This window comes from Salvelinus namaycush, chromosome 14 (assembly GCF_016432855.1).
Source record: "Salvelinus namaycush isolate Seneca chromosome 14, SaNama_1.0, whole genome shotgun sequence".
Taxonomy (NCBI): Eukaryota; Metazoa; Chordata; class Actinopteri; order Salmoniformes; family Salmonidae; genus Salvelinus; species Salvelinus namaycush.
Genome location: NC_052320.1, coordinates 12,524,013 through 12,547,749, shown reverse-complemented (window position 1 = coordinate 12,547,749; position 23,737 = coordinate 12,524,013). Strand labels below are relative to the sequence as shown.

General features: G+C 40.9%; 1 protein-coding gene across 1 annotated transcript; it reads right to left on the bottom strand.

Moving 5' to 3' along the window:
- Positions 1–481: 481 nt before the first annotated feature.
- On the bottom strand, positions 482–3,224 carry LOC120058851 (teashirt homolog 2-like). Its single transcript, XM_039007588.1, has one exon. It carries the CDS (start codon positions 3,207–3,209, stop codon positions 486–488), a length of 2,724 nt encoding a protein of 907 aa, XP_038863516.1. The 5' UTR covers positions 3,210–3,224; the 3' UTR covers positions 482–485.
- Positions 3,225–23,737: the final 20,513 nt, after the last annotated feature.

Here is a 23,737-nt window from a genome sequence, read left to right as displayed (position 1 = left end):
TCTATCATTGAAACACAAAACATTTTTACATAGAAATTCACTGTACATTTCAATGTACAGTGCAATAAATGTGTTAACATGTGTCTGGCTACCTGTTTAAAACAGCTGCATATTTTACAAAGGTGTAGCATTGGAGATGATCATTACAATTTATCCATTACATTTTCTTTGAAATAATACAATTGAAACTTGACATATTATACAAATAAATAGTAGTCATAGCCAGAGCTATTGCATGCAAACGTTAGCAATTATATTTCAAGCAGTAATACATTTCATTACTGGTGATGCATTTAAGAAGGGTGCAAAGGTATAAGTTGGTGTATTCTTTAACATTTTAGGGTTTAGTCTAGCCAGTGTGTCCATGTCATATTCAATCAAATGTTTTCAAATGTTTTCAATGCTACTGGATAACATTGCTGAAATATCTAACCAGTGTTTCAAAAATCAATAACAACAAAAAAGGTAGCAAAAATGAACAACTCCTACTCTTTATCCATTTCCACATATTGTGAATGGTTATCAGGTGATTTGCTGTGAGTTTTACTCAAGTGGAGTTTAACTGCATGGTTACTAGCAAATGTCCTACAACACAGCTTACATTTGAACTTAGTGTCAACATCCTCCTCTGTGACTAGCGTCTCTGTCGCACGGACACTGAGAGCCTTTGACAGTTCTGGCTCCTCTACCTTCGTCTGATGCTCAATAGGCAATTTGCGCATATCTTTGATTTGGAACCCTAGGTGTGATTCCAGGTGGGAGATGAAGGCTGGTGGTGTCCTGAACTGGGAAGCACAGTCATTGCAGTAGAAGATCGGATGGCCAGTGTCCATGCTCTTCAGAAACTTGGTCCCCCCTGTTTTCCTAAGTTGGTATTTCACATTGGCCAACCAGTGGCTGATGGTTGTCATGGACAGTCCAGTAAACTTAGAGATGTGCATTCGTTCCTGAGGACCAAGATCTGAGAGTAAGTACTTGCCCTCAGAAGTCAGAAAGAGGCTGGAGGCGAACTGGGCTTGGAGGATGATAAGATGTCGGGGGTTCCAGTTCGAATGCCTTCCCTTGCGCTTGTGAACCGAGTATACCTCAGCCGACACGTCCTCAGAGCATCTCACGTCTGATTCCAGTTTCATGGTGGGTATCCTTGATGGCATAGAGGCTTTTGGTGTGGTGGCTTTAGGAAGAACCTTGACCATGTCAGCAATGTCAGACAGAGCGTGTTTCTGTGGCATTGGGGCAAAGGGTTGTAGATGGGAGAAACTTGGCTTGTTAGGTTTATATTTTGTCAGGTCTATTGGCTGATCATTGCTAGCAAACAGGAAGGCAATGTTAACGCTGTTCCTAGCAGGGGTAGCATGCACCACTGCTGGTTTCTCCATACTCTGGTTGAGTTCAGCTAATATAGATTGAGAGCGAGCAGATAGTTTACTATTTTCAGATCTTGAATTGGTGGGCTTATTTGCTTTACCCAAATGGCTGTTCAGAACTGATTGCAGTGCACTTAGAGGGTTTATGCCGAGTATTTCCGGGGTGTCATTGACAAGCTCTGAAGTAGTGCTTCGTCCACCGGTGGCAGGAGGGCTTGGTGTCTTGCCTCTGTCTGAGAAATCTGGGCTCCACTTCCCTTTGATCACATCACTCCCTTCATTCAGACAGTCTGCGTCGAGCTTTGAAGAGGTAGAGGAATCATCCTGACAATCGCTGTCATTATTCTCCACCAGATCAAACTTAATATTCAGACGTTCTTTACCATCGCTAATGCCAACCTTTTCTTTCTTGGTGTCCGCTTTTCGATACTGTTGCTGTGGAGTGTCAACTCCCCCAGCACCCTGAAGAAACTTCCCCTTTGGGGCGATCGGTCTCAGCTTGTGGTTGAATGTGTGCTTTACCTGAATGGGGGGAGACGCTGAGAGATGAGTGCTGCTCTTGATGATCCCAGAGAGTTGATAGGAAGCGTGGATACTGGGGTAGGCACTCCAGCTGGGGGTCCCAGTCTGAGCCTTGTTGATTGCAGAGGCGACCGTGTTGGCTAAAGACTTGAGGATATCCCCTCCACCACCTGACAATCCCTGCTGCTCCAGATCCTCCTCACGAAGATATCGATATTTAATCACCCTGTTCCCTGCCTTTTGATCCTCACTGTCTGCCTTGTCATCTTTCACTTCACTTTCTTCCATTTTGTCCAATGTGCCTTCCCTCTGGCTATCTTTCTCACTGCCCCCTGGGGAATATGTTTTTGGAGACACTTTATCGCCATCAGTTTTGTTAGCAAGCGGCTCAGCTAATACCTGCATCTTTTCTATAACCAAGGGATCCAGAGCTAACTGTTTCCCTTTCTTAGAGGCTGAGTTTGTAACTTTCATGAAATGTCCAGTGACCATCATATGAGTGGTGAGTTGTTGCAGGGTATCGTGTGAGCTTCCACACTCCATGCATTTTAGAATCTGAGATTTGCATGTCTCAAACTGCCAAGTGTAGCTAGCCCCATTCTGATAACCATAGCGATTACTGTTAGCATTTGAAATAGCAGCGGACCGTTGGGCCTCGCTGTAGCCAGCTAACCCTGTGGTAGAATCAGGAGAACAAGGTCTGTTGGCCTCATAGGTCCGTTTCTTTGCTGGTGGCAGTAATCTAGGTGAGAGTACTGGGATAGGTTCTTTCAAAGGTACTTTTTGGTAATGCTTAGTTTTTATCATATGGACACTCAAGTCCTGGAGGGACTCAAAAGAATGGCCACAGAACATACACTTCAGAACTTTCTGTGCATCCTCTTTCCCTTCCATGTCTTGCAAATTTCGTTTCCTTGATTTGGAAGAGGATGTGGAGGCATTGCTTGGTTTGCCATGATTGTTGTCCTGGTAATGTCCACTCTTGTTCATGTGCACTGTCAAATCCACAATACTGTCATAGGCTGCACTGCAGTCCTTACACTTGAATCGGCTGGCCCCTGTAAATACTGTCCCACCTGCTTTGCTGCTTTGTCTGTAGAGGTGGACCGAGCTGAAGAGGTTGGGTTTGGACACAGGCTTTGGGGAGTGTGTTTGCTGGAAGGTTTTGGATAGTGCATCCTGATGCCAGTCAAATTCACTCTTGGTGCTAACATTGGTGCTGTCACAGTTAGCTTTGCTGGGAGTTTTGCTAATTTTCAAGTCCATTCCGATCCCTGTGCAGTAGGAATCTGAGAGAAAGTTAGCATAGGCGGCCCTCATTTTCTCCAGGCTGCTGTGGATGTCATCCTTGTGTTTCGAACCGCTGCTCCCCTCGTCCTTCTGGCTTTCAGGTGGTGGGGAACTTTTGAAGTCTGAGAGTGAGAGTCTATCGCTGGCATCGCTAAGGCGCGACTCCAACTCGGCTTCTTGATGGGAAAGGACACTGACGGGGGAGTCCTGGTAGCTGTAGCTGCTTTTGTTGTCCATCTCTTTGTCCTCTGAGGCCTTGGGACTCGTCTTCTCTTCAGTTGGAGTGTCATTCTCTCTGTCATCCTCAGAGATGGTCTCTCGCATGACGCCATGTTCATCAGGCTCGTATACTGAAAAAGAAGGAGAAGGAGAGATACAATTTAGAAACCTTTGTTATTAAGCTTCACATAATCTCGTTCCCAGACACTTCCGACCAATGAAAGTCTGGTGGACCAACGCGTCAAACTGTGCCTTCGTTAGCCAATAAAGAAAAAACGGAATAAACTCCCGGTGCATAGGCATTGGCTTAATCTACAGCATCTTCCTTTTAACCCTCCCCACGCTTCACAGTCATGTGATAAATGATGACAAATACTTTACTAAGCAGGCAACTCCCATAGTGGGAGTGACCATAGAATTCTAAGGCCAAGTTTGAATCTTTGATATCCCAGGCTTATATGCCCAATAGCCTGGGGACGAGGTTATTCATTACAAGACCCCTATCTCTCTTTAGACTACATAATAGTAAGAAATCACCATAGGAGAGGGAAATTAGTTGAGTTGCAATCACTACTGAGCATTTGAAATATTTCCAAGAATGGAAAAATATGCAAAGTACGTCAAAACAAGAGGTTTTGTTTGCTTTTTTGTTCTGTTTTCAGAGAAACTGTGGAGTCCACACAAGGCTACACGCACAATGCAGGACTGAGCTACATGAGAGGATCAACAGTATGGATGTCACATGCCTTTTCTAACAAACTACTAGAGGTCAAGCGGCTCCTTGTGATTCACGGCGGGTCATTGACTTAGTGCTGTCTCAAAGGTTTCCCTGCCTCATGTTGAGATGTTTACAACAATCGTTGGCCAATGACAGGCAAAATGCAATTGATTTTTGCTAGGGTTTTACTAAGTGTTATTGCAAGTGGCCTATTCCAAAGTGATTATGAGTATCTCCAAACTGCAATGAACTTGCAATGAAAAAACTTAAGCTTTCTCTGTTGGATAATATCTTTCCATGCTTGGATCCACCAGATTGTGTTGCAGCAAATTACAAAGACTGAGCGATATTCTAATATTCCACAAGTGTTCTATGAATAAATGAAAAAGCCTGAGCCTTGCAAGATGAGAGGGGTTTACTTACATTTCAGATTTCAAAATGAGCTGAAATATATCCTGTCTCCATTTAAGTGGTTACAGAGTGAGATAGTCTTTCTTGACAGAGAAATTTGCATTCTTTATGCAAAAAAAAAAACTAAATCTGGATAATAATTAATACATGAATCACAGCACAACAAAGAACCAATAAATTGTTGAAAGTATATGTATTTATTATAACAAGATCATTATCTAACATTTCTAGAAGTTGCTGGCAATCTGTCACATTGTTATATTGTCCTTGACAGGCTCATAAACAGCAATTATCTATTTCATTATCCACCTGTTTGTTCACACTCATAGGGCTCAATGTTATTGCATCAATTAACTGATAATTAAACAACAGTTTTTCTAATTGACATATTTAACATCATCTAATTTGCATTACTTGTGATACAGCATATTAAGCAGTTTTGAACCAGGCTGGAGGATCAGATAGTCATACAGTAAATGAATCAGTAAAACTATTATCAATACAAAACAATCAAACTCTTCTCTGTTGAATTAAGGTCCCTCTCAAATTTAGCCAGTCCACAATATGAAAACAAACTACTTAAAAAATACTTTCGAAGAAATATCTTGCAGTATGTCCTCTTATTCATGTTGGAAAATTTGCATTTTGGGAGAAGTTATGGCAGATGTGCTTTTAGTTAAACATGAAAAGGACACAATGGCCTTGTCTAGGCACCTATGCATTTAATGTGGGTAATATTTCACCTTTGATTTAGGGGCACTCTATGGAATGCTGAATGTAAGGAGCACTCCAAGTACTACAGAACACTGGGTCAGCCCATAGAATGAAGAATGTCATCCTCCTTCGCATTCGGAAAATAAATATTTTTTTTAATCAATATTTCACAAGTGTCTCAGGACAAGCTTTAGAGGTGAACTGGTTGCCAGCTAATGGATGAAGATGGTCATGGGACTCAAAACAAACATGGAGAACAAGGAGCCACGCAGCAGACCAGAGATTCCCGAATGTGCTATGACCCTCAACCACAAGAGAGACTTCTGGATTGGCCAACTGAGATCATTGATGGCTTCCAAAACACCCTCTTCCCCCCATGCTGGAGAGGGAGTGTTGTTAGAGTACAGAGACATGTTTTATTGATCGTTTAATATATACAGTTGAAGTCGGAAGTTTACATACACTTAGGTTGGAGTCATTAAAACAAATTTTTCAACAACTCCACAAATTTCTTGTTAACAAACTATAGTTTTGGTAAGTCGGTTAGGACATCTACTTTGTGCATGACACAAGTAATTTTTCCATCAATTGTTTACAGACAGATTATTTCACTTATAATTCACTGTATCACACTTCCAGTGGGTCAGAAGTTTACATACACTAAGTTGACTGCCTTCAAACAGCTTGGAAAATTCCAGAAAAGTATGTCATGGCTTCAGAAGCTTCTGATAGGCTAATTGACATAATTTGAGTCAATTGGAGGTGTACCTGTGGATGTATTTCAAGGCCTACCTTCAAACTCAGTGCCTCTTTGCTTGACATGATGGGAAAATCAAAAGAAATCAGCCAAGACCTCAGAATTAATTTTTTGTCCTCCACAATTCTGGTTCATCCTTGGGAGCAATTTCCAAACGCCTGAAGGTACCATGTTCATCTGTACAAACAATAGTACGCAAGTATAAACACCATGGGACCGCGCAGCCGTCATATCAGTCAGGAACGCATTAACTCCTAGAGATGAACGTACTTTGGTGCGAAAAGTGCAAATCAATCCCAGAACGACAGCAAAGGACCTTGTGAAGATGCTGGAGGAAACAGGTACAAAAGTATCTTTATCCACAGTAAAACGAGTCCCATATTGACATAACCTGAAAGGCCACTCAGCAAGGAAGAAGCCACTGCTCCAAAACCGTCATAAAAAAGCCAGACTACGGTTTGCAACTGCACATTCGGACAAAGATCGTACTTTTTGGAGAAAAGTCCTCTGGTCTGATGAAACAAAAATAGAACTGTTTGGCCATAATGACCATTGTTATGTTTGGAGGAAAAAGGGGGATGCTTGCAAGCTGAAGAACACCACCCCAACTGTGAAGCACAGGGGTGGCAGCATCATGTTGTGGGGGTGCTTTGCTGCAGGAGGGACTGGTGCATTTCACAAATTAGATGGCATCATGAGGCAGGAAACTTATGTGGATATATTGAAGCAACATCTCAAGACATCAGTCAGGAAGTTAAAGCTTGGGTCGCAAACGGGTCTTCCAAATGGACAATGACCCCAAGCATACTTCCAAAGTTGTGGCAAAATGGCTTAAGGACAACGAAGTCAAGGTATTGGAGTGGCCATCACAAAGCCCTGCCATCAATCCTATAGAAAATGTTTGTGCAGAACTGAAAAAGCGTGTGCGAGCAAGGAGGCCTACAAACCTGACTCAGGTACACCAGCTGTGTTAGGAGGAATGGGCCAAAATTCACCCAACTTACTGTGGGAAGCTTGTGGAAGGCTACCCGAAACGTTTGACCCAAGTTAAACAATTTAAATGCAATGCTGCCAAATACTAATTGAGTGTGTAAACTTCTGACCCCCTGGGAATGTAATGAAAGTAATAAAAGTTTAAATTAAATAATTCTCTCTACTATTATTCTGACATTTCACATTCCTAAAATAAAGTGGTGATCCTAACTTACCTAAAACAGGGAATTTTTACTAGGATTAAATGTCAGGAATTGTGAAAAACTGAGATTAAATGTATTTGGCTAAGGTGTATGTAAACTTCTGACTTCAACTGTAGTTATCACAGATAAACGAGAACACTATCGCCTATGACAAGCTTCTAGTTGACGTCTTCTATTTTGAAAGTCTTGATAGAGACTATGGACATAAGTCAATTATAGCACATTGCTTTTTTGGAAAATTCAAATTACCGTAGAACCTTTCATTTATATCGACCATTACCAAATATTGATTGATAAAAGAGCATTTTCAAGTAGAAGTTTCAAGGATTGTATGGTGACATATTGCAGATATAGCAAAACAGCTTTACTTAGCCTACTTCATGCAGATAGTGAACCTTCTAACTAATTCATGGATTAAGAATTAGCATTAATAAATATTTCACTAAGAGACACTTAGCAATCATACAGCAATGGAGCACACTGACATGCATCCAATAAATTGTTATTTCATGGCAATTAGATGATACAATTTACTATGTTCAAGTAGCTTTATCTACACTGCCATAGAGCACTATCAAACTCAGCATGGCTATTTAATGAAACAAAAATGTATTAAGATAATAACTTAATTATCAGGAATTAAAATCCTAAAGTAACAGAATGTGAGAATAGTCTACATTTAGTATACTTTGTATTTCCAGACGAAATTGACAGAAATTATCAGCAGCATTTCCTGCCCATTTGATCTAAAGTAATATCAGTGAAAATGAGGTGACGCGAGAAGGTCCACTCCCGTCCATGCGGGAATACAGACTGCCTGCCTTCCCACATTTGGGACAACGACTCCCATAGTTAGGGCGGAGACAAGACCATCTCGTCATTATATACAGTATCTCTGGTTATCTACATCCAAAGGCACCAGGCAGGGGTGACTCCAAGATACCCACATGTCTACTTCCACTTCTCACACTCTTTGTAACTCCATTTTGCCAACCCTTGGTTGATGCCAATTAGCAATATCAAATGCAAGGGCAGAGCCTTCTCTGATGCTACTTAGGGACATTGTAGTCTACATCTCTGATACAAATGTATGATCATAATTTGATCACCTGTTGCAGAATAACTTGGCATTTTCCAAGTTAGCATGCTGAAATTAGTTTGTGTTTCCCCAGTAACAGTATTTAACTTCCACTATTAGCCTGTTAATATTACCTTTGTAATGGTAAAGATATCAACATTTATCACATGGAAGGTCAGTGCTCATTAAAGTGACAAGGCAGTCAGTGAGCAGCCTGACAGGGTTAGCTAATGGCCAGCTGCCTGCAATACCCTGAATATCCCAGGTAATACTATCTTCACAGAAAATGGTGTAATTCATAGGTGCCAGTGACAGGTCTGCATGTCTGTGCCACTTTCCTGAACTGCTCTCCGGTTGTCTCAAGCTACAGTTTTCGCTGCTCACAAATCAATATCCCTTTTTACTTCACATTGATTGCCTGGCGGTGGGACCGACCTAAGCAGGACTGTTATGACATTTCTAGATTTCCCCCTGTCCTTGGAACAATCAATTACACGCTCATAGCAATCAAAACCTCTTTGGAAAATGAACCTGCTCCATGACATTTTCATCTCCCGGATTTATGGCACTCTAAATAGAAAAAAATAAAACACAGCAGGCCCGTCCGTCCGTCTATGCTATCCGTCCGTCTACGGTGTCCCACATAAGAGTGCAGCTTCTAGAGTCTACACGTTAATAAAACAGGTCAGGCAAATAAAGCAATCTATAGACTTTGTCTTCTGGAGTCAAATTGTCTCCCCAACCTCTGCAAGACTTTTGTTGATATATTGTTGTAAATGAGCAGTTTCATTTGTTGTCACTATAGATTTCAGTTCTATAATAAGGTAAGTGAGATAGATATGTTGTAGGTTCCTCTCCAGAGCACTCTATGGTGTTGGAGTCCTTGTAGTGTGAAGGGAGACATCTCAAAGAGAGGCTGACGCACTGTACTGTAATTTTGATCAAATATCTACTAAAACTATACTTTTGTTGTTGACTTAATAGTGTCTGCAAGATGGCTACACGTTTTCTAGTGGTTAGTCATCATTATGTACAGTATTAACTTACGCTTAATGCACAAGCCTGTCATAAGACCGAGAGACATACCAGCTATGTAATATTTGACAGATGTCAGTCAGTTGAAGTCAGGTTACAGTATGCTGTTTATCTAGATCAATCTGAGACTGGATAGACGGCTGACATTGCATGAGTTAATTTTTAATCCGGGCCAATAGCTTACTGTAAACTCAATAATCATTGCTTTATTTTACAGACAGTATATTTGACTTGTTTGTCTTTATACTGTCTCGAAACAATGAAGGACATGTTTACAGGGTTCACAGACTGCCTAGCCTATGTGATCCAGTTAACTATTACTGGAAGGTAATAGACAAAACACAAAATATGTTTTTTTTATTTTTTATTGTAAAATAAGGAGGCCTAAATAACTTTTACGACCCTTCTCACACTCCACCTATAGCCTAGATGATTTATTTTGCTTGAAACAGTACATCACCCCCACAGTCATAAATACACTCAGAACACTGTTGTTACCAGCAACCATAAGATGAAGTCACAATGCAGTCATACAGTGGTTGCAGAAATCGCAAAATGTTGAATAGTTCGCCTAATTTCAGTTTGTGACAAAACAAGCAAGTATAGTGTAGAGAATCATTGTACATCTAAACTGCTGTGAAATATATTTTTCATAACCAAACACATTGTATTTTCAGCTGTTAGAAACTGGTATACTAAACCGAAAGTAAAAGATGCAAAAACAAAAAACTTAAGCATGGGAATCATAGAAATAATGCACACAGAACAGATCTACCGCTTCTTAGACTTGCTTTCAACGAGAATGACATATCTATAACTCACATTTCTATGTTGCCCAAAAAGTTTGCAGCTTTAAGATCTCTCTGAGGGCTCTGCTGCAGCGTGAAACCATGCGACAGAGAGTTTAGTGTCCATTTTTGTATGCATGAATGGGATGATACTTAAAGCGCATTACCTACTTCACTAAACAGGGGCTATTCATGCAGATAAATGCCTTGCTTTCATACACCGGCACATTCAATATTTCATAGTCTAATATGATCAAATAAAGAACCTCAACATTTCAAAGCAGACAACGTGGACAATGTGAAGAAAGGCAGATTGTGAATTGTTCTAAAGGCAGCATGATGTAGCTACTTGGATGGACTCAGACCCAGATTTATATGATAGGATCACAAATATGACACCAGACCATACCCTACCATCTGGCAGTTGATTTGGGCAAAAATCATCACAATAATTACGGCAATCAAAACAATATTTCCACATTCACAACCAACATGTTGTTAGTGAATGAAGGTAAAACATTGAAAACCTTACTAACCTACACCATTGACACTTGATCTTGAAACAGCTACAATATGTTTCAAGACTGTAAGACTAAAAAGGAGCAGAATCTGCATGTTTATTTGAAGATTTTTATCTTTCTGATTTGGGGATTTTCATGTTCAAAATAAAAATGCTGTCGTTCCTCAGTGTCCCTGTTTCTTCATCGATACTAATCACAATTCTCACTTAGTCACATCAAGCTGTGGCTGCCATCCTACTGTAGCTCCAGGAGTCCCTTCCCCTCCCTCCCTCAATGATGTCACTGAGCGACACTGCTCTTTTTGATGCCTGGCTGCTAGAAGCTCCTGATCCGAGACGCATCACTCGGCCCGCTGCCTAATTGGAAGTGAATAGCAGGAGAGCAATGCAATTTGCACTCCAGCACCTAAGTCATCACGTAAGCGTGCCACCGTGCTATCGCCAGCCGCCATGCCGCCTGCCTGCCACCGCCTCACATGCAGTACTATTGCCTCGTGTTGCATCTCACCAGAAGAGGAGGGCCCCGCTTTCAGGGCTGGCAGGGGACATTTTACACACCCTTCCAAAAAACATGGATGGAACCACGAGAATATTGCCTCACTGGTAGTGGCACTACAGTCCATTTGTTAAGTTCAAGGATTTTGTTTCTGGCGAATGCAACAAATACTTTCTTAGGAAAAGGAAAACAGTACATTTAATCATGAACAGCAAATACTACTATCAATATAATAAAAAAACATTTTTATCTGAGAAAGAGAGACAGACACACAGAGAGAGAGGGAGACACACAGAGAGAGCGAGCGAGAGCGCCAGAGAGCGAGAGAGAGAGCGGGAGCGGGAGACAGACAGACAGAGAGAGAAAGAAAGAAAGAGAGAGAGAGAAAGAGAAAGACAAGGGGACAGAGAGACAGAGCTGCTACTCAGTACAGCCCAGTGTGCTGCTGCTTGCTCCTTTCTCTGTCACTTGGTTTTTGAAGAGCTTGTGACATGGCTCTCCAGGAGCGACGTGATGAGGTCTGATGGTTCCTTTCTGCAGAATAGCAGTTTACCCCTCATTCACCCTTATCAGAGAGAACCCATCATCTTACTGTACGCCACCCATCCAAACTGTGCATATTGGAGCTGACCAGTCAAGCAAACAGAGGTACTAATAAAAGACCATCTTGCTTCGGTTCAAATTTCTCTGATTGAATGTCAGTCAGGAATGTTTACGTGGTTTGGCAGGCAGGGTAGGGGAAAATGGGCCATCGTTTAAAGGACCACTGCCTCGCACAGATTAGGTCTTTGTTCAAAGCTTTTATGAGCCACAGGCTGGGAGGAGGAGGATGGGACAATTATTCTACACTTGTCTGACCGGACTTGGATTTTATGATGCCCAGTAGTTCTGCAACATACAGACTAATAAAACAAATGCATTATACATTTACCAGGTAATTTGATTGCAAAGAGATTTTTATTTAATTAGATTTTGCTCTATTTTTATTTTACAAAGTGAAAGTGGTTGAATTGAATCTTTTTAGAGAAAAATCCTGAATGAAATAAATATCCTATACATTATATTTTGGTCCTTTGCTATATAACACATTGTGTTGTGACAATAAGCTATTACATATCATAGTGTATTTGATGTAATATACACTGAACATAAATATAAATGCAACATACTACAATTTCAAAGATTTGACTGAGTTACAGTTCATATAAGGAAATCAGTCAATTGAAATAAATTCATTCGGCCCTAATTTCACATGACTGGGAATACAGATATGCATCTGTCGGTCACAGATAAAGATTTTTTTTTTAAAGTAGGGGCGTGGATCAGAAAACCAGCCAGTATCTGGTGTGACAACCATTTACTTCATGCAGTGTATAGAGTTGATAAGGCTGTTGATTGTGGCCTGTGAAATGTTGTCCCACTCCTCTTCAATGGATGTGCGAAGGTGCTGGATATTGGCAGGAACTGGAACACGCTGTTGTATATGTCAATCCAGAGCATCCCAAACATGTTCAATAGGTGACGTCTGTTAAGTATGCAGGCCATGGAAGAACTGGGACATTTTCAGATCCTTGCGACATTGTGCATTATCATGCTGAAACATAAGGTGATGGTAGTGGATGAATGGCATGACAATGGGCCTCAGGATCTCTTCACGGTATCTCTGTACATTAAAATAAAAATAAAATGCAATTGTGTTCATTGTCTGTAGCTTATGCCTGCCCATACCATAACCCCACTGCCCCCATGGGGCACTCCGTTCACAACATTGTCATCAGCAAACCGCTCGCCCACAGGACGCCATACACTCCATCTGCCCGGTACAGTTGAAACCGCGATTCATCCGTGAAGAGCACACTTCTCCAGCGTGCCAGTGGCCATCGAAGGTGAGCATTTACCCACTGAAGTCAGTTACGACACTGAACTGCAGTCAGGGCAAGACCCTGGTGAGGACAACGAGCATGCAGATGAGCTTCCCTGAGACAGTTTCTGACGGTTTGTTCAGAAAATCTTCGGTTGTGCAAACTCACATTTTCATCAGCTGTCCGGGTGGCTGGTCTCAGATGATTCCGCAGGTGAAGAAGCCGGATGTGGAGGTTCTGGGCTGGCGTGGTTACACGTATTCTGCAGTTGTGAGGCCCGTTGGACGTACTGCCAAATTCTCTAGGCGTCTTATTCTTGTGGAGGCGGCTTATGGTAGAGAAACTAACATCCAATTCTCTGGCAACAGCTCTGGTGGACATTCCTGCAGTCAGCATGACAATTGCATGCTCCCTCAAAACTGTACATTTTAAAGTGGCCTTTTACTGTCCCCAGCACAAGTTGCACCTGTGTAATGATCATGCTGTTTAATCAACTTCTTGATATGCCACACCTGTCAGGTGGATGGATTATCTTGGCAAAGAAGAAACTAACAGATCACTAACAGATTGAGAAAACTTTTATGTCTTCAGAGAGGCAATTCATAAAACATAGCACATGTAAAAAAATATATAAAAATAGCAAAGGATGTTTACAAGCATGTAGGCAGGGTAAGTGCAATTTCAGTGTGAGTGCTAATGTGCAATTAGTCCAACATTTTGTTAAGTTGCAGAATTGCATTCGGAATAAAAGAGTACTTGTCCCTATTTTATTTTTTAAATATTTTACCTGCGGCCAGAGGGAAGGAGCTGGAATTTGGAGGGGAGTGGGTTGGAAGAGTCAACCTCTATTTTATTTGCCTTCTGTAGGGCTCTGCCCAGGGATGTAAACAAATTTGTGCACAACATGACAACATTTGTGGTCCTCTATTTCAACTCATGAAACATGGGATCAACACTTTACATGTTGCATTTATATTTTTGTTCAGTGTACAACATGAAATATAAAGGCTGCTAGTGGTCCACCTCTGTCACTACATGGTTCACTCTCTGTTACATTTCCTCTTCTCCTGAGATAAGTGAATGTATATAGTCACAGCATCATGAACTTCACAAAAACGCTGGCCATCATGAATCTGATACTGCAGCTGCCTGGTGAAGAGTGTGTATTCTATTAAAACAATCTGCATTTCACTAACTCTCCCTCCCTCTTCTGGCTCTATGGATCTTTCATTAAAATCTGGACGGGAATCCAGAAGAGGCTTTCCCTATATAATCAGTTTTGTGCCATTTTCAGCAAAGGGAGGCATTTTTTTATGTTCCAAATTCATTAATAGTAGATTGCTGCTTTTTCCCTTCATTAAATACAACAGAAGCGTGGTACTGTCAGATGGTTTCTTGTGGGACCAAAGGCTGTTTCATGGCAAGTGTAAAAGGGAGAAGCAGACCCGCCAAACATGCAGCAGCTTTGGGGGACGAGACGAGCTAAAAAGTAAGAAATGCTTCAAAACAACTCAGCCTCCCTCCCATTCATTTTAATGGCAAATTTGTTGTCAAATGTCCTTCTGCAAAAATGATTAGGGCTCGCAGTTTTTCTGAAAAGCGCAAACTTCAGGATTTGCCTGCCGCTGCATTGTCACTTTGACAGTCCGTTCTGAGAACAATGGTTGCACAAATAGTGAAATGTGTTGGCACCCAATCTCTGAAAGTTTCCCCTCAATACTGTGGCTCATGGCTTCTCTCCGCTGTTTGTGGATATTCTGTAGCGTTGATATCTAGATGTTGATTAGAATGATAAAACAAAGAAGCTAGTGAATTGAAGCTTCCCGCGGCGGCACATCATCTATTGTTGAGAGATTGACATTCACTCTATTGAGTCAATGTTTCAGTTCATAAAACCCTTTTCTATAAGATCTGGTTAAAGAGTACAGTCATTGTGTCATTGTAAGCCTCGGTTTGTAAAGCATTAACGTTTCCAGTAAAGCAATATAATTTAGTGGAAGGGCCTACCACAAATACTGGTTTGAAACTAACTAGTAACTTTATAACCCTGGCTACAAATAACTAAATCCTTGTGATGATATTCCTTTAGTTTGTTAGGTTATTAAATCCATAGATTTAAATAGTATATTTTTGTACTGTATGTAACTGAGTAAAACAATTATGTGCACATATCATAGGTGTTCAAATATTTCCAATGCAAAACCACAACACAAATGTTTTCTATGTGCTACATCCTCAATTACCCTGAGCTTCTCAGCAGTGACATTTCTGTGGTGTTATGTTGCATTCGTAACCAAGTATGAGGTGGGAATTTACCCCTTGTAAATACCAGTTGGATGCATTCATGTGCTTTGAACTTGTTGAGAAACGCAAATAAATTCTAGCATTCAAAAACCATATTAATAGATTGCTTTTTATAAATAAAGTTTTTTGATGTTGCATTTAACTGCTGAAAATGCTGTTATCAAGATAATTTCCTTAGTAAGCAATGTCAGAGGTCACCATGTAGGAGAAGTGGGGGCTTAGGATGATATGCTGTGTTCATATACTAGTCGGAACTAGGAAACTGAAATGTCTGACTTGTTAACTGGTTGTAGTTATACAGGTGCTGCGTTCAACCAATTAGCAAGTTGGACATTTCTGAGTTTCCTAGTCCCGACTAGCGCGTGAACGTGGCAATAATTACTAGTTGGAAACCGGTCTATCAGGTGGAGGGCTGCTCATGTGGATTTGTCCCAGTCATATGTGGTAAATTCCCACTTCCCACTTGGTTATGAAAGCAGCATTAATGTAATGGAGGAGGAGTAGGAGCTGCCTGCCTGCCTGAAGAGTACAGGGCCTTTTTATTCATTGGTTAATTTATTGAAAAGAAGGTAGGCGGACGGACGGGGCAGCGAAACGGAACTGATACCCTGTGTGGCTGTAGGTTGTGCATTGAGGGGGAGGAAAAGGAGGGAGGGAAGGAGAGAAAAAAAGAGAGGTTGAGGAAGCCGCAGACCAGAGCGACAGAGGGGTTAATGGTAATGAGTGACAGGCTTTCAGAATGATTTACAACGGGTGGCACGGCGGCAGAGCCGGAACTTGATGGATGATCCTGAAAGACGGAGACAAACCATAAATCATGTCTTTGAATCATTGACAGAGATAAAGGAGGGGGAGAAGAAGCAATGGCATTGACGTTCATTCTTCCAATAATGTACATTGACGAGTTACACTACGGAGCCTTAATTAAAAAGTGAACATGGCGGGTCCTCGCTTTCTATCCCCTCCCTCCTTCTGCTCCTCTATCCTCTCTTCTTGCCTCTCTCTCTCCTTCTCTCTCTGTGGCAATATCAACGATAATTAAATATGCAGTAGCATCCACAGCCCGTCCCTGTCCACTCTCCCTGCTCCTGTCCCGTAGCCGCTTCCTCTGGATTTCCAAAGCACAGCAGACGGATTAGATAAGTCCACTGCTTAACGATAGTCACTCCTCAACAATATCAATGACGGCCTTGTCTGCAAACAGACCCGACAGCACAAACTGATAAAAGCATACAGCGGGCCTACACACAAGTGATAACATAGCCATGCAAACAGTAAACCATGTTTGAATGAGGCCTATTCAATAGAGTAATACACATCAGTTCAGTTTTTGATAACAGAAGTTGGTTGTATTTAAGATAACACAGTCTATTTAACCTTTTTCTTTTGGATAAAAATCCCACTTGCGGAGATTATGGCCTGAGACGTGGGTTAGAGCTACTCTCTGTCCAGTACAGATGGCTCTATGGAAGAAAGGCTAGAAAAGCCCTGAGGTAGCAAGGAGGCTGAATGAGTGGCATTCCACATCAGCTAAGCTCTGTTAAAGTGCAAACAAGGTGAAAGTACTCCTAAACATCTGTCTTATGTGTCCTACACACACGCTGTTCGTTCAAGTTCTAGGAAAGACATTAGCAAGCAGAGGAAGAAGAGGGAGAGAGAAAGAGGGATATGTAATTTCATGTCCTAGTTTTCCAAAGAGATTCGGCATGCAAAAGGTTATTTTGTTGTGTGTTGCGTCACTGCTTAGTCAAACAAAATGGAGATAACTACTCTAATGGTAACACTTTGATTTCTCAATATTAAAAGCCAATGGGGTGCTCTACATCTCTGTTTGCATATGGATGCTTTGACATACTGTGACATCAAGCAACCTACAGAATGGACTGCGCCCAGGGGCATTAGTGGGTGGGTTGTTTAAGCAATAAGGCATGAGAACCCGGGAATTATCATGTGATAACTTCCAACTAGGGGCAGTTATTAGGCCCGAGGCAAAGCCAAGGAATAATTCCTGGGTTTGAGGACCTTATTGCTTTCATGAACCGGTTGCCAACATATAAAAAAAAGATTAACGACATGTTTTCAGTAGCCTTTTACACTCGTACCCGTATACGGGTTGAAAATGGATGATTTGGGCACTAATAAGCACCTAAATTGGAACAGTGGCTCTACAGTAACATGCTATACATGATGTGAGAGCTCTGGCTCTGCACTTCACAGCACTCTATGGGTTTTGACTGAACTTAAGCGTGTGACAAGTTGCCCCCATTCTTCCCAGTAATTGGTCAACTTGCAACAAAAAATGTCTGAGTGAGGGAAACGCTATAAATTAAGACTCAATGTATTTTCAAAGGTGAGACGTTGAGGATTATAATAAATACTGCTTTGATTTCAAACAAGCAAACCAAACGTGCACTTTCCAAATCAGATAGTGTCACTATGTTTGATGTACAATTACAAGATGACATGGCATCATACCCTGGGTTGTTCTGAACAGAATGAGCCTGTCTGTTAATTGTGAAGAAAATTTGCCAGGGCACAAGCACCTGAACGCACTCATGAGTCCTTTCTATGCTCACCAAAATTACAAAAACGGTTTCACTGAATTGCATTGTGAAAGCCTAACAGTAAGATTATATTTTATAATTTATGTTGCCAATAGAACAAGCTTTCAAATTATGCCCACCTAACCCAGATTGCGATTTATAATGGACCGTTTCTTTTATTGTATAAACAGCAACAGTAATTGTGTGATGGCGGGGATGCAAGGTTGTGTTTCAAATGAAACTACAGGTGTGCTTGCTCTAGACCCTCAATGGCACAGCTAGAAGAGCTACAAAAATACCTTATAAGACTCTGAGTCATAAAAGTGCATTGAAATTGCTTAGGAATTGTGCACACTTTGGAGAGGTGTGTGGCCACTTGGAGACATCAGTTAGTCCTCTCACTGAAACCCTTGTCATGTTTTTGTCTTATGTTGCAGCTACCCCACATTTTCCAGGATTAGTTTTACGTTACTGAATGTATCCAGATTATTTTCAGATTTCAATGTAAAATGCACATAATGTAAAAAAAATGTGGATACAGTACTGTGTCAGGTGAACTGTTGTGTACTCACATTTGGTCTAATAATCTTCCCATTATCTCCGAACTGTTCCCTTTAAATTCCTACCGTTGTTATGCATACTGTATGCTTTTCAATGTAGCCTTATCCATATAGGCCAATTCCCACGAGTGTAAAGGGTTAAAAGCAATTATATTGAGTAAATTCCACCATACAAAATAATCTGGGCAAAAGCCAATCGTTAGTTCGGAGATTCTGATGTTGATATCCAAATGGGCTGGTTGTCCGTTCTATTGTCATGTTTTGACCCAGTTATTAATTCTATTTATTCCACGTTGCTATGCTAAACAAATCACTGGCATGTAGCTAGTTAGCTAGCTATATAGTTAGCTAGCTAGCAGAGATTCAATGATGATGAGAGACAAGAACTTCAATAATTAATGATTGAAAGACATGTTCCCGGAACTTTGGCGACTAGCAAGTATTTTTTAAACCTCCGACTTTGGGCTGGATTCATCAATGTGTAGTTCATACATGCTTAATGAGCAGAATTACTGTCTTACCTCAACTAGCCACGAACTCCCTAGTTTGAAAGCAACTATTTTCCAGAAGCTGTGAGCTTCAGCGCCTCACCATTTGATTGACAGCTAGCAAGATGCACAAATGAGAGCGAGAGAGAGAGAGAAATGACGTGGCGCACATATGTGATATAGTATGCAATCAATTTTTGGGGACCACTTTTGTCTTGTGAGCACTACTTTCAGAACTACTGACTAAAAAGTATACAATAGTAACAGAGAATCACTTTAATAAATATTAAAATACATACTGGTAGGCAACAACTAGTAAATGGTTGGCCAGTCCATATTATAGCAAGCTAGTAGTTGGTGATGTTGATATGAACAGCAACTTGTTAGCTAACTAGCCAACTTGTGCTAATTTAGTCACGTCAAACATTGCACTGGAATGACAGTACACTATCTGCATATCTGCATTTTCATATCCATGATAATGATGTTGATGTGTGATTTCGCTTGGCTCAGAAAAATGTGTCTCGTCTCGTCTGGGCACCGTTCACAAGTACAGGGCAGATTGCAACTTAAAAGTGAAACGTTGTTTCCGAGGTCAGATAGTCAGACAGTGAGGCTTACATTAACCCCCGCTGTACCAAACCAAATGCTAGGTAAGAAGCATGGGGAAATCATTTCTAGACGCCCCCCCCGCCCGAGGGAATTTGAAGTTTAATTGCCTGGCTGGGGTGCGGAACAGTGGATACATATTGATACTTGAAAAGGAGTTATGCCATTACAGCATCATGGTATTTTTCAGGAATTATTGTGTGTTATCTCTCTGCTATCAACCAATCAGCATCCAGGATCCAAGCAACCAGGTTTTATAATGTGTATGGGAGGAAAGGGCTACGTGATGAGTATGTAGCAGGATTACCAAGGCCTGGTGGACTGTACTAACTGTCCTATATTCAATGGCTGTAGAGGGAGACTGGGGACATCCGAGACACAAACAGCGTTTTGTGGGATATACTCCGTTGTTGCTGAACGACAGCAAAAGCGCACTCATTCCAGCTGGGAAAATACATTTTGTCAGTCTAAAATGCAACTGAAGACACAATGGCCATCTAGAATTGAAACTCTGTGGCAGTGGAATACAGTGGATATTGAATGCAGAAGCTCACATGCACACTGACACAAACAGCTTTTCAAATACAGTAGTAATCATTTTCAGGTGAGATTTGATACTGTATATCAATCATGTTTGATTCAACAATGGATCAAAACAGTTTGATGGACAACTGAAGTAATTGCTTGTCATTCATCTGTTTCAGTTTTTCTTTCTGTTTTCTTATTGTTGTCCCAACTCGTATAATTATTTTTCAAATTCAAACCACTGAGGGAGATCTCAGAAGTAACGCAAATAGCATATCTGCTTTAAATAAAAATAAGAATTTGTCATAACACTGGTGGTATGTTTATTCTGTACAGAAATAAACAAAAAAGACAAGCCCGTCAAAGAAGAGGTGCTCCTCAAGTTGAATGAACGAAAGAGCTTAATGAACATCTGAGTCTGTTGAAGTAGTCATTACTTGACTGTGACTCTGGGCACTGTGATCTTAAATGGTCTTAAAAGATGATCCATACAGTAACGAAGCGAGTGCTCACGTTGGCTCCAAGCCCAAAGTGGAACATAATCAAAAGTAGAATCACAGGGATACTACTGTAGCTTTGACTATTGAACAGTGTTTCTTCCTAGTAGTGTTGCTCTTCCAATTGATGAAAATGGACAAAACAACATGCATATTTATATTCAACATATCCTGAATATTTGTATTTAAACAGGCAAATTCATTCCAGGTCCATAGACCAGCAGACTGCAGTCAAGTGTACTGTGCCTATGCATATGCAGCATGTAACTTTTGCTCAGCTCGGACCACCCTGTTCGCTGTGTGGCTGCAGCTGCACATGACAGGACGATGCTACTCAGTCCTTGGACCCATCACATCCTTTTTCTTGGACAGTGGTGAAAGCAAATAGCAGCTAAAAGGACCCAGCACTCACAGTAAAAAACAAAAACCCGTGGAGTCATTCATCAAAGCGTCAGACAATTCGCTAATTCCCAAACTCCCTACCCACCCACCCCCACCTACCTCCCACCCCCCAAGGGATGCCATCTCCCCCCACTCTGGGTTTTAACTAGGACTCCAAATAATTATACAAATGACAAATTATACTTATATACACTACCGTTCAAAAGTTTGGGGTCACTTAGAAATGTCCTTGTTTTCGAAAGAAAAGCACATTTTTTGTTCATTAAAACAACATCAAATTGATCAGAAATACAGTCTAGATGTTGTTAATGTTGTTGTAGCTGGAAACGGCAGATTTTTTATGGAATATCTACATAGGTGTACAGAGGCCCAATATCAGCAACTATCACACCTGTGTTCCAATGGCACGCTGTGTTAGCTAATCCAAGTTTATCATTTTAAAAGGCTAATTGATCATTAGAAAACCCTTTTGCAATTATGTTAGCACAGTTGAAAACTGTCATGCTGACTAAAGAAGCAATAAAACTGGCCTTCTTTAGACTAGTTGACTATCTGGAGCATCATCATTTGGGGGTTTGATTACAGGCTCAAAAGGGCTAGAAACAAAGACCTTTCTTCTGAAACTCGTCAGTCTATTCTTGTTCTGAGAAATGAAGGCTAGTCCATGTGAGAAATTGCGTCTCAACGTCAACAGTGAAGAGGCAAGTCCGGGATGCTGGCCTTCTAGGCAGAGTTCCTCTGTCCAGTGTCTGTGTTCTTTTGCCCATCTTAATCTTTTTATTGGCCAGTCTGAGATATGGATTTTTCTTTGCAACTCTGCCTAGAAGGTCATCACAGAAGTGATGGTTGCTGATAATGGTCCTCTGTACACCTATGTAGATATTCCATTAAAAATCCTCAGTTTCCAGCTACAATACTCATTTACAACATTAACAATGTCTACACTGTATTTCTGATCAATTTGATGTTATTTTAATGGACAAAAAAGTCGCTTTTCTTCCCAAAAACAAGGACATTTCTAAGTGACACCCCAAATTTTTGAATGGTAGTATATATCTTCCCAGTGCCGAATAAACAAGCATGCAGAACAACTATCCATCTTGAGAGGTATTGACAGTAGTGGCTCAGTGGAGAAGCTCTTGGTGGATTTATTCAAAAGTAGGATGTAGAGGGAGCGAGACAGTACACACAGTACATACCCTTATAAATTACAAATATTGAATAGTAGTTTAAAACCAGCCGTTGATGCCAACAGAAAAACAACATATTATTAAAAAAAATGGCAGCAGCGTCTATCTAGAAGAGCCAGGATGTAAAACATCCCAATGCAACGTGTCCTCCTTCATCCCACTAAACAAGGATGACCGACTATCCATCCATTTGTGGAAAAATGTGTGACCTGCTGAACTGGGACAGGGGTTATTTTGACAGGAGCACTTGTACGTGTTTACATGGCATTCTGTAGCTGGGATATGAGCTGATGGCTGCTGATAGGGCCCCTCTCCTCTCCTCTCCGGGCCTGTATCAGAGAAGCAGCTGACAGATAGCACTTCAGCCCAGCTTTTGCTGCAGCTCCCCTTGAGGGCCTGTGATTGATGATCACACTGCCACCTAGATCCACTTTTCTGCACAATCTGGCTACTCTACCTCAGGTAGCCTAGCTAGTGGATACAAATAGTCTGTTTTTTCTTCTTTTCCCTTCTGTCAACGTTCTTACTTGTTAGATATTACTGCACTGTTGGAGCTAGAAACACAAGCATTTTGCTATACCCGCAATAACATCTGCTAAACACGTGTATGTGACCAATACAATATGATCTGAAGACGGGTTGTTTTAGTTTTACAAATACCATCACTGGAAAAGACCTAGGTTGAACACATTAAGTAGGTGGAGTTTAGGAGGACTTATTTCAACTCAATGCTTGCTAGTGAATCATGATCTCAAACAGCATTTCAAACTGCAGGATGTTAACAACAACAACAATACCATTAGTACTTAAAATGTTTGGACCTCAGACCCCTGCAGGTCTAAAGGCATTTAAGAACACTTAGCTTAGCCATCTGGTAGACAATTACACAGGAACAAACACTCCGCCTCAGCAAATAAGGCTTGGGTCATCAATCACGGTGGATAGGCAGAAGTTCAGCTGCTATTGCTCTACTGATTTTAATAACCCCATGAACTGCAGTGCTCTCCTCGTCTCTCCTCTCCCTAACTAACTACAACAACATTTAAATCAGCAGAAGAGCAACACAAAAATAAACAAGAAACATTTAATGGGGGTTTGATTTTAAAAGAAAGCTGTAATTACAGTTTCTTAATTTTTATATTATGATACCATAGTATCAGCTATCCTTAACATAATTATGTTTAATAGCAATAATTTCAAAACAAAGCAATTTGTTTTAGACACAGGGACTATAATGAGTATGCCAGTGAAATAAAGCGTTATCATTATCTTAATGGGTAACAGCCAACAAAGATAAAATGGAAGTTAAATTGTAGCAGAGTTATAAGTCAAGGAATTTCAAGCATTCATTGTTTCCCGTTTCAAGTAGTTTATTTAATTTACATTTGGCCCATGCTTTTTAATTGCAATCATGGTTCCCTTAGGGACTCATACGGGGGCTGTTCAGTAATTGCGAATGTTGATATGAGTTCGTGACAGTGTCAACCCTCCATGGTGAATTTTCAGAGTAGAAAACAGATAGGCATGACTAATCAACCTGCTGGCCTGTCTACGGAACATCACTACACTAGATGACAGGAAGAATATGCTCTGTGTTTCCATTCTCTCCACTGCAATAATGCTAAGTTAATATGCACAAGAACAAT